Source organism: Mustela erminea, chromosome 4, assembly GCF_009829155.1.
Source record: "Mustela erminea isolate mMusErm1 chromosome 4, mMusErm1.Pri, whole genome shotgun sequence".
NCBI classification, from domain to species: domain Eukaryota; kingdom Metazoa; phylum Chordata; class Mammalia; order Carnivora; family Mustelidae; genus Mustela; species Mustela erminea.
The window spans coordinates 14,440,101-14,457,704 of NC_045617.1; the positions used below are offsets into that span (position 1 = coordinate 14,440,101).

At 38.8% G+C, this 17,604-nt stretch overlaps 1 protein-coding gene across 17 annotated transcripts in view; it reads left to right on the forward strand.

The window, feature by feature from the left end:
• The window catches only part of SYNE1 (spectrin repeat containing nuclear envelope protein 1), a 462,745-nt gene that overhangs the window by 320,295 nt on the left and 124,846 nt on the right, over positions 1-17,604 (forward strand). For 12 of the 17 annotated variants that reach the window (XM_032338689.1, XM_032338697.1, XM_032338702.1 and 9 more), the window contains 3 exons: positions 8,607-8,741; positions 9,715-9,824; positions 16,151-16,307. In XM_032338689.1, the coding sequence (XP_032194580.1) occupies positions 8,607-8,741; positions 9,715-9,824; positions 16,151-16,307 (402 nt within the window). Of the gene's footprint in view, positions 1-8,606; positions 8,742-9,714; positions 9,825-16,150; positions 16,308-17,604 lie in introns of those variants that run through there. The other 5 variants (XM_032338691.1, XM_032338693.1, XM_032338698.1 and 2 more) reach the window with 2 other exon arrangements.

Consider the following 17,604-nt stretch of genomic DNA (forward strand, 5'->3'; position numbering starts at 1 on the left):
GACTGTGTGAAATCCATAGACCTGCAGACTGCAATATAGGAAAAGGAAAGAAAATGAAAATAAACATCCACATTTAGCAAATATACTGTTTTAAAGTATTTAAACATAGGTCATAGGTTAAGATATTCTATAATATTTTAATATTTTTCTTTTATTCGTCTGTATTCTGTTTTTCAGATATACTCAGGCTTTTTAATCTAGGGCTCATACCTTACAGTGTCATATATTCTAGGTGAATTGAACCTTTTTAGTCTCACGTGATGACCTTACAGTTCCCAAATAGTGATTTTCTGTTTTATGTTTTTGGAGCTTTTGATTTCAGGAGCTTTTGGGGGGTAATATTTGCTTGAGGTATCCTTTAACTTTCCTTGGTTCTATCCTTTCTGTGTCCTTCTGTTTTAGATTTGCTTCTTTAAAAAAAATTGGCTGTACTTTGTTGGTTTTAAACTTTTATCTAATCAGAAAATCTATGACTTTGAAAGGACGAGGTTAGTTCATTTAAGTTTACGGGGATTACTGATCCGCGTAGGCTTCTGTTACCTCATTTTTTGTTTTTTATTTTTTTGTTCTCCTCCTTTGATTTCTTTTTTCTCCTTTTTAACCTTTATTTTTAAGTGGTTGAATGCTTTTTTCCCCGTATCTATTCTTTACCACTCATACCTAACAAAGTCTAAGTTTATTTCTTAATCTTCTTCTATGTCAATATAAGAACCTCAGAACACATTCACCCAGACTTCTCCTCATTAACTTTCATTCTGATACTGTCCAGTATTTTAATTTTGTTCTTTTTTAATCTATAAAAATTAGAAATTACTATTATTATCCTATACAAAAATTAAGGGAACATTTATTGAGAAGCAACTATGCATCAGCTGCTCTTTTATTTACCAGAGTGAAGGAGGGTTGAAAATAACTATATTTGTATCAATATGTCTGTGTTTATGTCTATACATTCCTAACCTCAGAGGATTATGGTTGGGGGAAACAGAAATAAATAAAATTAAAACCCATTATTATATATTAAGTTAGGAGATGATGAGAGCTCTAGGTGAAATACCAGAACGTGAGTCGATGGAGAAAGGCAGTCTGCGTAGATTGGCGGTTCTAAACAGGGTGTCCAAGGAAGCCTCCCGAAGGTCACATTTGAAGGAGGAAACTTTGCTGATGATATGAAGGAGAGAGTTCTACACAAAGGGGAAAGCAAGTGCAAAGGTCCCGGGTGGGATCATCCCCGAGAAGGCCACTGTGGCTAGAGTGGAGTGAGCAAGGAGAGAGTGGTGTCCGTTAGAGCCCGACACAGGTAACGGGACATGGTACAAAGGATCTTACAGGCATTGTAGGTACTTTGGTTTTTACCCTGAAGGAAATAAGAAACCACTGGAGTCTCTGGGAATGACAAGATCAAAAGGAGTGACAAGATCAGGCTTTATCCACTCTAGGGGACCAGGGCGGAAGCTCAGACACCAGTTAGAGGGCAGAGTATAGAGATTGAGGTGATGAGAACTTCCTAGATTCTGTAAAGGTGAGAACTATCTGAGGAACAGATATCAGAGGAACAGAAAGAGTAGTTAATCAATAGTCTAATTTTGTAAAGGTGAAGTCTGAGATGCCTGTTCAGTGTCACTTCGTGGCTGGAATTCAGGGGTGAGAGATAGACTGGAGTCCTCATCCTCTAGATGGTCCTTGAGGCGTGAGGTTTGATAAGATCCCAAGGGATTGAGGAGGGACGAAGACCCAGCTCCCAGAATCAAGTGCTGGAACACTCCAGTGTTAAGGGTTTGGTAGAAGTAGAGGAGCCCTCAAAATAGAATGAAAAGGAGAAACCAGGGAGATGGGAGAAAGATGAAGAGTTTGTTTCCTGGAAGCTACTTGCAGGTCAGTGGGGTGAGAAAAGGATTGGGAGCTGACCACTAGATCTCATGACATGAAGGTCTTTGGTGACGTCAGCAGCAGCTGTTGCAGCTGAGGAGGGAAGGCTGAGGTACTCGGAATGGAAAGTGAGGACGAGGGGAGACAGGTTGGAGAGGAGAGTATGAATGACTCAGGAATTTCCCTATGGGGCGTGGCAGAGAAATGATAAGCTTAAGAAACATTTTAAGATCCGAAGAGTAATGGCATGCCTACATGGGGATGAAAGTATGTTGGAGAAAGTAGAGGAAAGAATGATGAAAAAGAAGCTGATGAAAAATGTGTAGGAGGGAGAAGATAGGGCCAAAGGGCAGGGTGTGGTCTTAGAACTCCAATACCAGGGAAACCTCTTATCTGAGTCAGATGCTGGCAGGGCACAGGACACCAATATTGTGGTGGAAACTTGACCGACATACACTCTGACTGCTTCTGTGTTCTCGGTGTAATGACGATTCTTTTCAGACTAAACTATGTATTTTCAGTTCTTTTTGCTAATCGTGTAATTATGTGGTCTGGAACATCAAACCTGATTAACAGAAAACTGTTAGAAGAAAAGGAAGAATTTAGTAAGATGACTGGCTTATTAAAAATAAATAAAGTAGCGAATCCAGGGGCACCTGGGTGGGCTCAGTTGGCTAAGCATCGAACTCTTGATTTCAGCTCAGGTCATAATCTCAGGGTGCTGGACTCCAGCTCCATGTTGGGCTCTGTGCTCAGTGGAGAGTCCATTTGGGGATTCTTTCTCTCCTCCCTCCCTCTGCTCGCTCTTTCTCTCTCTCTCAAATAAATAAATGAGTCTTTTTTTTTAAAAAAATGGAGAATCCATAACTTTGCCATGTACAAACAAAAAACAACTTAGAGAAATAAGAATTTTCCATCTGTAATACCAACAAAATATGAAATATTTGGATTCTCAACAAATAACATTTTAAAACCTGGGTAGAAAAAAAATGTGAAATGGACAGATAAACTTTATTCTTACGGAGGAATACAACATTTTAAATAAAAGATGATTTTTTTTCTGTACTAACATATAAATTTAAGTTATTTGGAATGTAACACAATGATAGAAAATGTGACAAAATTATTCCAGATTTATCTGAACAAAATAAATGTGAAAAAACCATAATATTCTGAAAGTGAAGAGTTCTGAGGGGCTAATTTAATTTTACCATATATTAAAATACAATATTGCAATAATTAGAATAGTTTGGCATTGGCACAATAAATGAATGAACAAAAAAATTTACAGAATAAATATTCCAGAAAGAGGCTCCAATATTTAAGGGACATTGATTAATAGTTAAGGTAGTATTTCAAATCAGTGGATAAAACAAAAATAAAGCATTAGGCAAACCACTTGAAATATAATAAGCTAGATTTCCTGTTCCATTCTTTATAGTAAAAAAAGCATCACAGATGAATCAATATTTAAATATAAAAACTTAAATCTGAAAAGTTCTGGATATATATTTTTTAAAAAAATCTTAAGATGGGAAGGATCTTTGTCAGTAAGCTCCACACCCAGAATTTTAGCTTCTTTAAAACTACTACGCAAAAATGAAAAAGTTCTATATGACCAAAAAACGACTACACAAAAATGAAAAAGTTATTTTTTAAAAAATTTTAAATTAACATATAATGTATTATTAGCCCCAGGGGTACAGGTCTGTGAATCTCCAGGTTTACACACTTCACAGCACTCACCGTAGCACATACCCTCCCCAATGTCCATAACCCCACCACCCCTCCTTTTTTTTTTAAGAATTTATTTATTTATTTGACAGAGAGAGATCACAAGTAGGCAGAGAGGCAGGCAGAGAAAAAGAGGCAGGAGGAGGGGGTAGGTAGCAGGCTCCCTGCTGAACAGAGAACCCGATGCGAGGCTCAATCCCAGGACCCTGAGATCATGACCTGAGCCGAAGGCAGAGCTTAACCACTGAGCCACCCAGGCGCCCCAAAAATGAAAAAGTTCTATATGACCAAAAACATAGTAACATAGGAAAAGACAGAGAAATAGGGAAGAAACTGTATAATTCACATAACAAGGAATTAATTCCCATAATCTCCACACATCTTTTATAAATCAATATGAAAAGGTCACCTAATAGAGGTCTAGACAAAAGATGAAGAGATGATTCAAATGAAGAGACATACAAAATAGCCAGTGAACAATGAACGTATGAAAAGATATTTTAACTCACTATTGGTTAAATAAATGCAAACAAAGGCAAAATACTGCTTTTTAAATTTAAATTTACATACTTTAATATGTACATGCAATCTGACTTTACGAATTAAAGCAAAAAGGAAAATGTTAAAAATATTAAAATTAGGGAGTAGGGAATATAATTGGGCAAATGAAGATGATTTTCTGAGACGAAAAGTTGATAGTAGTTTACTTGTTTTTACAAAAAAAAGTATTATCAATCTAATGTAGAATGTTTTATTTTTTTCCCCCTAATGGTGATATGTGAATGAACCTTATTTCTAAAACCAGATCAAAGGGAAAGACTTCAAGGTTCCACATCTGGAATAGTTATTGAGAGAGCTGCAGTTGTTGAAAATCACATCAAAAACGGATGATGTACTCTATGTTGGCTCATTGAACATCATCATCATCACCATCCTAAAAAGGAAAGCTTCTCTTGCGCCCCTACCTCTTAGAGCAGATAGGAAGCAAGGGGGAAGCCTGATACGTTCGCAGGTGGCACATGTCAGGATTAAAAAGGAGGTTTGAGGGGTGGGGATGAAGGGGTGAGGGCACAAATCCCAGGGCTTCAGGCCTGCCACAGGCATATAAATGAGCGAAGCAGGCCCCGTCAGGACCTTGGCGGGCTGGTCTCATGTCAAGCAGCTGTTCCTCAGCTTGAGCTATTGTCATACGAGAACTTAGAGGCAGCATTGCTAGATCTTCCAGAGAAGGGACATTCAGATTTATATCTAAAAATCTCCCAGTTTTAAAACACTGCCATTTGATTCTAGAACTTAAAAATAATCTGTGTGCCAAACAGAGGTCAGACTAGGTTCTTGGACCGTCACTTTGCAACTGCTATCCTCAAGTGTCCCCGTCCTCGAGTACCTCAAGTTGTTCACTCGGTGACCTGGGGCAAGATCCTGGAACTTGAGGCCAAATAACCCGTTTTCTCATCTGTAAAATAAGGATATGAATAGCATTCGACTTTCAAAAATCCTGAGGATTTCTATGCAAGTAATGCTCACAGGAAGTGCTCAAATACCAATGACTCTGATAACAACATCACCAGCTGTTTGCAAACCACATTCTCTGGGGGGAAAGCAACTCCTGACATGTTGGAAGGTTAGGTCTGAGATGGGTCAGGGCTGGCTGGGCTGAGCTCTGCGGCCGCTTGCAGAACTCACACCTGGTCTGCTGCCCAGGGCCACAGAAATTCTTCAGATAGAGTAAAATCCTGACCCTGCCCACAAATGGAAGGACTTCCTGAGCATTGTAAAAAGTGTAAATACTGGAAAATACAGTGTTTCACTGAATCGAAATTGAACCTTGTTTATTTTTAAAGTATCTATAAATTTCCTCATCTTTCGTCTAATGAGTTTCCAGCATACAAACTATTGATTTTCTTTTTTTATAATTCGAGTTATTTGAAGAGATTGTTTTTCCAACTGTAGGAGTGAAAGAGCCCTGTTTCCATTATTGTTACCATAAAAAGGGCCATTTGCCTTCGTGTAAAAAAATTCATAGTTGATCTGAAATTAACTAATGTTGATTGGGGAAAAAACTGAATGTAGATGTCAGTGAGGTTGTACCTTTCGTTTGGGGCTTGCAGGATTCAGGAGATCCGAAGCCCCTTCCTCAGTCTTGTATGGCCATAAGCACACCATTTCTCGGTGCTTCGTGGTCATATCTATCATGGCCATCTTTTTTAACGAATTGGACTTCTGTATGTATCAAAGAATAACCAGTCCCTTTAGGCCCCCCCCAAAAGATTTCTTCTCTTTGTGAAGGGACCCAGACATATGGGCATGTAATACTATCTCTTGAATTACATGGGATCTTTCCTCATAAAAAGTTTAGGTCATTTTCACACATTATCATCCTTTGAAGGAGCAGAGTTTGCTCTATATAAACAATGAAATGCTTTATAAAGTAATGTTTTATTTAATGTTTAGCATTTCCAATCCTCACTAATCTTCCAAAGAATGTTCCTGGCAAAAGTGGTTACTGTTCTATTATTTCCAAAATAAACAGCTTATGTAGCCCCACCCTTGGGGAACTCTGGGGACCAAAACTGCCTTACTTCCTGTTTCCTAGGTAGGAGAGAAAACGGTTACCAGACCTACAAGAAGAGAATGTAATTATCATTATTCTATTCCTTCAATCAGTGCCTTCTCATCCCCTGAGGAAAGGGAAAGAAATTTGAACTGGATTCTTAATCATTTTTTGTTTCCTGTGGTCCAAGTCTTATGTTTCGAAATGACTAAATCAGTCAAAGAAAAATTTACTAGCCTGAAAAATGGAACCTAACCACATAGAAAATACATACTAAACATCTGCTTTTGATGCTACTTAATTTTTGTTTCTCTGAAGCTGTGGATTCAATTAGTGAAATATGACTCCCCTTAGATTTTAGGTCTTAGATTCTGAATAAGTGTCTGGCTTGTAAAAGTAGTTAGCTGTTCTTAAGATCTAACATTTCCATCGTTATTTTTCTAAGCCCAAATTCAGCGTGAGGAATTTGGGGCGGGCGGGGGAGAAAAAACTCTCAATCGAACAGCGGTAACCTGTGTAGAAGAGTGAGGTGCTGTCCCTGAGTAGTCACCACGTGAGTCTCTATGATGGGCTCTGAAAACAAACCCTTACCGAAGAACAAAGCAGAGAGGAAGGGACCCGATCCCACATGAAGTGGCAGGTCATGGCCATGGCCACCGTTGTGTCAGCGGGGCAGCTCTCACTGGGAACAACTTTCAGCCTTGTACGCTGACTTCCTTGGTGTCATTCTCTGCAGGTCCCTTTTGACCTGCTGTCTCATCCTTATCAGAAAAGCCAGGATCTTTCAGAGTTTATGTTGAGTAGATGGTGCATTCTCGGATGGGAGAGAATCTGTTTCGTGCAGAAATGTGTGGGCTTCGTGCTGAAGAGTGCCCACTCACCCCATACCTCCTACCCTCAGGAGAATCAGGGCTCATCTGTAAGCAGCATTCCTGGAGGAATGGGGAGTATACTGAACTGGGTGTCCCTGGTCCCCCATTGGGAAGGTCCTGTGAAATGCAAAGGGCGTCCTTTAAACCAATGGTGTCCCCATTGTCCTCTCTAAGCATGTTCTCTTGCTGGGAAGCTGGATCATCTTAAAGGAAGGGAAGTCACCCGTGAGCTAAGGTGACTCCGTATCTGGGAGAGGATTATGTATAATATTACCTCTGGGTTTCACGCTTTCCTTCAGTTCACTGTACTTCAAGAATTAATATGAACACGGGGAAGTCCATGATCTGTACGTTATCTCAGACATTTGCAACTTAATCATGAGACTCTAATTAGTGAGACAGAAGGGTCAATAGACCCTATTTATCTCCTTGAATAGTTAGTGTAAAAATCTGAAAATGAGAGGAAGATCAGGCTGGATGACCAGCAGCGGTGGGCTTTCATTCCTTCGTCAGATTTAGCCAAAGGACTGGAGAGGAGCAGCCTTGGGGCTCAGGAGCAGGACCCCTCCTCCATGGAAGCTACCTGTAAACTGTCCCTCTCCTCTGCCCCGTGGCACAGCCACACTGGTCCCAAAACTGCTGCTGCTCTCTCTGAGATGCCCGATTTCTCTCCCTTTGCCGCCTTTGGTCCAGCTCTTCCCTCTGCCTGGGCGGGGGGGCTGCACCTACAGCTGTGCCAGGCAGGTGGTTTCTCATCACCCGGTGCTCAGTGCACTTGTCTGCTCTCAAGAGACTTTCTCTGCCCAGCCTGGGAAACCTTTCCGTCCCATTGTCTAGTTTACAGTCTTTGTAGCTCTTAGTTCATCTTCTCGGTTTATGGTCTGCCTCCCCAGCAGGGTCCCTGTCTGGCTTCATGGCCAAATATGCCTAGAACGGTGGCTGACACACAGTGTGTGCTTATTTAATAAGTGCTTAGTGAATTAGTCATCTTAAGATTGTAGAATTTATCTTTTTGACATATATAGATACACTCATGTGAGTAGAAGGGCTCTCATTCTGAGCTAATTGCATTCCGATATGCAGTATCAAATTCCATCAGAATTCCATCAGAATAATCCTGCAGGATGGATAAACTCCTGCCTGGGTAACAAGGGATTTCTCTTGTCTTTCTCCTTTACCCAAACAGCATCCACGCCATCAGTGGCAAGAGATGACAATGGGGTCTGTTCTGGGTGGCAGTGGTACAGGAAGTGAGATCTAGAGTTATATTCACATGGAAAAAGTTCTGGAATATCTGGTGACCACATCAGTTAGCTAAAAAAGCCCAACTTCTGAGTAGACAGTTTCCCCTTCAAATATTTGAGTATAATCATCTATTTATTGTTCTCATTTCTGCAAATACCATAAATTTGGTGGGTTTTGTGTTAGCCTTTTTTTTTTTTTTTTTAAGTCTGGTTTCATGTCCAAATGGAACTACTTTGGTATCATTCTGCAGACCACACCAAAGTCGCCTTCACTCCATTTGGTTAAGGTTTCTCTGTGGATAGTATGACTCTTGATTTCTGCCTCATTAAAAGCAGGGCACAGCGCAAGAGAAGGAGGAGAGCCATGCGGACCTAACTGCCAGCCAGAGCCCTGGGGTCCAGGACTGGCTGGCCCAAGCTCGAACCACGTGGGCCCACCAGCGACAGAGCAGCCTCCAGCAACAAAAGGTAAACCACTTCCGACCTCTCCATCGCCTGCAGACTTGCCGCACAAACACCTTGAGAGACGTGTTTTAGGTGGACAAGTGACTTCTGCACTAAATACAGAGTGCCCCTTCATCTTCCCTTTGGACAGACACAAGGCCTGGCTAACTGCTTCGGTGTACTTTCTTCTGACCCCTGGAATGACTGGTCTGATCTTTAAGAAAAGGTGGTGTTCAGGTTTACAAATAGCATCACTCAATTACAATCTGCCTGATGAAGATTACCAACTCTGTTCCCAGATTTGCCCCAATTTGAGCCTATTTTAGAGAATGAATAATCTCAGAAAGGCCTTTGAGAATTGGTAAAAATAAATAAATAAATAAATAAAACCTGAGTTACATGTTTTAAAAAAAAACTTATTAAAAATGCAATTTTATTTCTCACTTTCAGTAGGTACCATCATAAGATAGGATTAAAAATTATTGGCAGTGAAACAAATGAGCTTTGATGAGTAAGAATGATTTCTCATTGACACTGTAGCTTTATGTATGGGGCATATTAAAATATTTCCGACATTTTTCACAAGTAGTGAAGAAGTAAAACCAAATCTGTTGATTGTCCAATTTACAAAGCAAGTGGGCAATTCAAGGGAGCTGCTGTCCCCAAGGATTTATCTCAGCGGCAACAGGCAGTATTCATTTTGAAAAGTGAAAGTGTGTTGTGTACCACTTGAGGGCACCATTGCCCAGCAGAATTCTTTCTTTTTTCCATTAATTTTTTCCAAGATTTTTCAGAGATACCTTTTATAAAAGCCAAAGAAAGGTATAGAGTACTTTGGAGACATGATTGTGCATTTACCTAAATCACACCTGATACGCAAAATCTGAATTTAGGAACTTACTACAGGCGTTCTCTGAGAATTTTCTAGACATAAAACCATGATTGTAGGTAATAAGCAAAGTAACACATGTTTTCATTTCTTCTCTTCCTTGAACAGGAGTTGGAACAGGAATTAGCCGAGCAGAAGAGCCTCCTGCGGTCAGTAGCCAGTCGTGGAGAGGAAATTCTCACCCAACACTCAGCTGCAGAGACCTCTGGTGGTGCTGGGTATGTTTCAAAAACACTTTCTCTCAGCTTGCCCAGATTTGAAGAAATGTAAACATCTCACTCGAAATTTTATTTTAAACATCTGCAAGAACTTAATCATTTTGTTTTCACTTTGTGATATTAAATTTACTTGCATTTTGAACATTTGTTGTGCAACATGAGTATAGCCAGTAACTATGAAGACTGGTGGCTGACTTGTTTGCCCTCTTTCCAGTACGCTGAACATATCTGTCCAAAGAAGATGCTTCTGAGTTCATTTTTTAGAATCAAATAAGAAATGCATTCTAAACACATTCCTGTGTGTTTCTGAGTGATTATATCTAACTGCAAAGTATTTTCCCTGCAAAATGAGCTTACCTATCTCTAACATCACTCGGAAAAATAAATGTGTGTGCCCACTAAACGTCTTCGTTTCTCTTGATGATGTCTGTTTATAATTACTACATGTAAAGTCATTGAGTTTCAAGAGCTGGTTTGGAATGGAAACTGAAAGCCTTGTACACAGCTGAGCACAAGTGTTAAAAATGAAGGAAGTTGGAGAATTTTCAGGTTGGAGATTCTGACTTAAAAGGCAGGACAGAAAATAAACCACAGCAGGGTTGCAGTATCCCTGTATTTTGAGTCAGGTCTGGGTTTTATTCCATTTCTCTGGCAGTCGTCGTGGGAAAGGAACTCAGTCCTGAGCCCCCGTGTGCTCACCTCTAGGATGACAGAGATAATCAACTGCCTCCATCTCAGAAGGGTTTGAAAGCAGAGGATGCAACTGAGAGGCTGTGGAGGAAAACCTTCAACTCCAAAATATTATTTAAAAAAGGTTTCAATGAAACCACTTGTGCCTTGTAAAGATTTTGATTTAGTGGTATCCTCCCGCAACCGGAAATCGGCAAGTAGCTCGAACACCGCTGACTCCAGTGTTGTCAATGCTGAACATTTACTGGAGGAAGCAACCAAAGGAGGAAATAGATGCTATGGAGATGACTTTTGAAATATTATTTATAATACCAAGTAATAGAAAAGGAAGCAATACCTGCTAGTATAAAAAAGCCTAAGGAAAATTTTATGCATATATAATCTTAACAAAAAATTATATAACAATATCAGAAAATGTGTGTGTGGTACTACGTAAAAGTGTGATATACAATTGTAGGTATAGTCTATGAGTGGATAAGAACCATTTTCGCTATTAGATTATTTATCAAAGCTAACTTTTGGGGCATCTGGGTGGCTCAGTCAATTTAGTGTCTTGTCTTCAGCTCAGGTCATGATCTCGGGCTCCTGGGATCGAGCCCCTCATCGGGCTCCCTGCTCAGCCAGGCAGTCTGCTTCTCCCTCTCCCTGCTAGTGCTCTCTCTTGCTCACTCTCTCTCAAATAAATAAACAAAATCTTTAAAAAGAAAAAAAAGCTAGCTTTGGAGAGGATAGATTTGGAGACTTTTATTTTTTGCACTTTACTCAATGCTCCTGAAATACTGTGGACATACATCAGTGTTGACTATATGTATATATGTCTACATTTAAGAATAGCAAGTGCAAAATGATAGAAACCAAACCATGACATAATTGAAATAGACATATTATGACAAAATATATGGGAATTAGGATGTCGTTCAAGAAAAGAAAAATGAAACAAAAAGACAGTAGAAATATTGATAAAATTAATAACTATCAATTTAAACGGATACAAATGAAAACTATTGTGACATAGTTAGTCAGGAATTCCATCATAATAATCTTGAAACTGTAAAAATTGTGTTAAAATGTAAAAGAGTTTTCAAAATCCTGATGGTCCATCATGCTTACAAATACAGATAAGGCCATAAATATGTGTTTCTGTATAAAGACAACATGAGAAACACTGTTTCTTCCACACCGACTCTGAATCCAGACCTACCTTCGCTTTTCATTTTCTATTCTGTCTCTAATTCTTCTAGAACATTTATTCATCCTTCACAATTTTCTGAATATTTTTGCCAAACTCTGTTTTTACAAAGAACCCATTCACACATTGCCTTCTCATCATATGAATAGTTACAAAAAGCAACAGTAGGAATCTTCTGCAACTTTCTTGCCATGATATTTTCTTTCCTTGGCCTTTAGCTTTGGAAAGGACCCAGATGAAAGACAAACAACTATAAATTGCTGTTTCAAATACAAAAATATTTTAAAGAGAAATTCGCAGTGCAGTGCTGCCTTTCTACACAGGATCCACTTCAAAGACTACTTGATAAATTTCACACATTTTTAAATTTTTATATAAAATCTTTAGAAAAGTCACCTGTAAATCAGTTTGATTACAGTTCAGTCATTCCTTTCAAGCATCTGCATAAATAAGCCAAACAAAAAAAAAAACATAAAATAAGCAATATCTAGAAACCAAATGAATATCATATTATTTTAAAAGAACAGAATAACATTGCTAGGGGAAAAAAGTCCTTGTATTCATATTTTAACTTATTAGCTGATTTCTAAGACTATCAAATATATGAAGTAGTTTGTGTAAGAAAACCTCTGTGGAAGGATGACTTGTTTCCAGTGTACAAATTTAAAAAGAATAAGTACTATGTGATGTATAGAACTGTTGAAGAATAGATAAGGAAACTCAGCTGGACGTTAATTGATATAAACATCAAAGGCAAATAATATTTTTCATGGGATATAAAAGGTTTTGTTCTCATTTAAGACTGATTTGCTGCTGGCATTTTACATGTGTCAGTGATTAAGTTTATCCCCTGGTTATATACTAGATTGTTATACAAACATAAATGAATTAAAAATGGTGTGCTACCATCCACCATTACAAAGGACATCACAATAAAGAAATTTAATTTCATTAAGACTTTAAAACTATTTTTTAAAAACACACAGAAAATGCCAGAGACTACCATGACAAATGAAATTAGAAGTCCCAACATGATTTTAGCACTCTTTCACCCAATATTACTTTTTTAAAAATTTTATTTCATTTTTTTTCAGTGATCCAAAATTCATTGTTTATGCACCATACCCAGGGCTCCGTGCAATACGTGCCCTCCTTAATACCCACTACCAGGGTCACCTAACCCCCCACCCCCTCCCCTCCAAAACCCTCAGTTTGTTTCTCAGAGTCCACAGTCTCTCATGGTTTTTCTCCGCCTCCAATTTCCCTCAACTCACTTCTCCTCTCCATCTCCCAATGTCCTCTGTGTTATTCCTTATGCTCCACAAATATGCAAAACCATATGATAATTGACTCTCTCTGCTTGACTTATTTCACTCAGCATAATCTCTTCCAGTCCCATCCATGTGGATACAAAAGTTGGGTATTCATCCTTTCTGATGGAGGCATAACATTCCCATTGTATATATGGACCATATCTTCTTTATCCATTCGTCTGTTGAAGGGCATCTTGATTCTTTCCACAGTTGGATGACTGTGGCGGTTGCTGCTATGAACATTGGGGTACAGATGGCCCTTCTTTTCACTACATCGGTATCTTTGGGGTAAATACCCAGTAGAGCAATCACAGGGTCATAGGGCAGCTCTATTTTTAATTTTTTAAGAAATCTCCACACTGTTTTCCAAAGTGGCTGCACCAACTTGCATTCCCACCAACAGTGTAAGAGGCTCCCCTTTCTCCACATCCTCTCCAACACTTGTTTGCTGTCTTGTTGATTTTGGCCATTCTAACTGGTGTAAGGTGGTATATCTCAGTGTGGTTTTGATTTGAATCTCCCTGATAGCTAATGATGATGAACATTTTTTTCATGTGCCTGTTACCCATTTGCATGTCTTCTTTGGAGAAGTGTCTGTTCATGTCTGCTGCCCATTTTTTGGTGTGATTATCTGTTTTGTGCGTGTTGAGTTTGAGGAGTTTTTATAGATCTTGGATATCAGCCCTTTGACTCTAGTGTCACTTATAAATATCTTCTTCCAGTAGGTTGCCTCTTTGTTTTGTTGATTGTTTCCTTTGCTGTGCAAAAGCTTTTGATCTTGATGAAGCCCCAAAAGCTCATTTTCACTTTTGTTTCCTTTGCCTTTGGAGACATGTCTTGAAAGAAGTTGCTGTGGCCAATGTCGAAGAGGTTACTGCCTATTTTCTCCTCTAGGATTTTGATATATTCCTTCTCCACTTTAAGATCTTTTATCCATTTCGAGTTTATCTTTCTGTATGGTTAAGAGAATGGTCGAGTTTCATTCTTCTACATATAGCTGTCCAATTTTCCCAGCACCATTTATTGAAGAGACTGTCTTTTTTCCACTGGATATATTTTCCTGCTTTGTCAAAGATTATTTTACCATAGAGTTGAGGGTCCATATCTGGGCTCTCTACTCCGTTCCACTGGTCTATGTGTCTGTTTTTGTGCCAGTACCATGCTGTCTTGGTGATCATGGCTTTTTAGTAAAGCTGAAATCAGGCAACCTGATGCCCCCAGTTTTGTTTTACTTTTTCAACATTTCCTTAGCAATTCGGGGTCTTTTCTGGTTCCATACAAATTTTAGGATTGTTCGTTCCAGCTCTTTGAAATATGCCAGTAGAATTTTGATCAAGATGGCATTGAAAGTACATTGCTCTGGCAGTATAGACATTTTAACAAAGTTTATTCTTCCTATCCATGAGCATGGAATGCTCTTCCATCTTTTTGTGTCTTTTTCAGTTTCTTTCATGAGTGTTCTGTAGTTCCTTGAGTATAGGTCCTTTACCTCTTTGGTTAGGTTTATTCCAAGGTATGTTATGGTTCTTGGTTCTATAGTAAATGGAACTGATTATCTAATTTCCCTTTCTATATTTGCATTGTTGGTGTATAAGAAAGCAACTGATTTCTGTACATTGACCGCTATTACTTTTTAAAGCCAATCTATGTTAATACATATAGATCGAGTTCTTTCATTTTAACTGCTTAATTGTATTTTATCTTGTGACAATAACTTGTTCACCCATTTTTTTTTTAACTGATGGGCATTTACCTTGCTCCACTTTTTTTTTTTTTTTTTTCTATTACCAACGTTGCTGACATTAACTTTCCTGGGTCTCTCTAACTGAGCAGGTTGGGGAGATTCTCTAAGTTGTATCCTAGAAGTAGCATATCCTGCATTATAGCCTTATAGATAATTTTTAAAAACTTACTTCAGCAGGCTTACCTGAAGAAACTATTGTACTCAATACTTCTGAGATGAGTAGATTTCAGGGTAGTGTATAGTATTATCCTGCTAATGAACTTGTTATTTTTTTTCACTTAAGCAAAAGTTCTGTCTAAATATTAATTACAATGTGGTATGTCTTTCAGATGACATAATTCTATTAGGTCTTTTTTATTTTTAAGATTTTTTAAAGATTTTGTTTAAATCTTTGAATTTTATTATTACTTTTTAAGATTTTATTTATTTATTTATATGAGAGAGAGAGCATAAACAGGCTGGGGCAGAGAGGGTGGTAGAGGGAAAGAGGCAGACACTCCCTGAGCAGGGAGTCCTATATGCCAGTGCTTTATCCCAGGACCCATGAGATCATGACCTGAGCTAAAGGAAGATGCTTAACTGACTGAGCCTCCCAAGCATCCCTCTAGTTAGCTCTTTAAAAGTCTTGACAAACTAGGATCTATTTGGAACTTGGGTCCCCCAGACTCTTATCATTAGACCCCATTTATCAATTGGCTATTATGTTCCTGGTAGGGTTCTAGGCATTGTGCATATCTTCTCTAAATTCTTATACTTCTGCAAGATAGGTACTATCTTTATTGTGAAGATGAGATAATTGAGAGTCAGAGAATTGAAGCAAATTACTCAAAGTCATAGATCAAATATGCTGGGACAGAGATCTCAACCCAGATCTGTCTCCCACAAAGCCATAATCTTTGATGCCCCCCTGCTGCCTTAATAAGGATGATACTCAATGCCTTCCTTTCTCCCTTTGTACTTCTGTTCCACGTCCTGACCTTGTCTGTAGCATTTTCTCTGGACTCAGGATAAAAGCTCTCAGTAGACTAAGTGGAATTTTTAGGGTTTTTAAATTATTCTCTGAGCTGTTTGATGAAGGACACTAGTCTAATTGTACATTTTCTGATTGTAAATGTTAAAATTACCTTATATCTGTAATACTGAGCTATTTTCAATGAATTGTTAAATCATTATTGTCCTCATAGTTCACTTATAGTATAAGTTAAGAATATATTTGTTTATGGTTGGTCTCAAATTTTCTATTTTAATTGATAGTTTGAAAGTGTAAGCTAATGACTAAAATAATCTAGTTCCAATCTTAGAGGTCAGATCTAGTACATACAGTAAGTTACCTAGAACTTAATGCCTTTTTGCACACATTGTAAACTTAGATTATTTATTCTTCTAATAGCGAAAAACCTGATGTGTTATCCCAGGAGTTGGGGATGGAAGGGGAGAAATCAGCTGCTGAAGACCAGATGAGAATGAAATGGGAAAGTCTACATCAAGAATTTAGTACCAAGCAGAAGCTACTACAGAATGTTCTGGAACAGGAACAAGAGCAAGTGGTATCCAAACATTTTGATTTTATATATTAACTAATATAAAATGTGTATAGCTTATGCTAATGGAATATATCTGTGCAGTAGTCTATAATTTCATTATCAATTCAAGAATAAGACATAAAAGAAATCATTCATCTTATATTTTTCTTAGCAAGCATGTTTCGTGCTTCTCTTAATAATTATATATTTATATGTGTAAATTCATTTGATTTCTAGATACTCTTTTCCTCAGAGATGATTACTATCTGATGACTCATTAGCGTAAATCATTAACGGCCCCCCTTTTTTTTCCACAATCTTGAAAATAAAGGTTATAAGTCAAGAATATACGCATCTAGGACAAGAGAAACGCAACAAATTTGATTATTTTACTAGAAGTAAATTGTCAAGTTATCTTATTTTCCATTGCTATTTCCAGGACTTAATGGCTTCAGGCGATCTTAATGAGAAACATGTTGGGACATCAGTGGATCTAAAAGGAAGGGGAAGTCAGTGGCCTGCTAGAATAGTTACTGGCCCATCTGTAAGCTTGCTCCTGAGATGGGCAAGTACTGTGTGACATTGGACTTGACAAAGCAAGCCAAGTCCAGTGGAATTGAATATAGCAACAGAAGGTTCTAGGTAGATAATAACTATTAGCTCACTATAAGCAGAAGCCAGAGAACATTTGAGAGTCGGAGGAATCAACCCCGTAGAGAGGTACTGCATGAGGTCGGAACCCAGCTTGCCTGTGATGTTTACCACAGTTGTGGCCCAGCAGGATTTTGAAGATAGAAGTCTAGTCCTGAGTCATGGCCCCACAGTGCTCATCTCAGTGATTCTGTGACAGTAGTGTTATCAGAGTAAAGTTGAGGTCCTTTACCGTGGATCTGAGGCAGCTGCTGTTGTCTCACTGGTCTGACTAGGGCTAGCTTCAGTGCTGGGAGAGGCTGAACCCAGGAATGGAAGAATGTCAGTAACTGGAGTGCATCTGAGGCATGAAAGGCAGGAGCTGGCAGAGCAGGCTCTATAAAGAAAGCAGATACAGCTTGCCAGGACTACCTGAAAAGGAGATAGTCCTAAGGTCACAATGTGTCCCCTTATCTGTGGGGAGCCACGCATCAGTGCCAGAGCCATGCGTGTCTGTCTCATTTTACAGAATCTTGTGCATGCCACCCTTTCTCACTCCTCTCCTGCTCTGATCAGGATCCTTCTTTGTCACTGTCCACATGCATAGCCGCCAGCAGTGGCCCTGGGCAGCATAGAGCGAGACTCCATTCTTGGAGGTAGTTATTCCAGAATCCTCTGCCACCCTGGCACG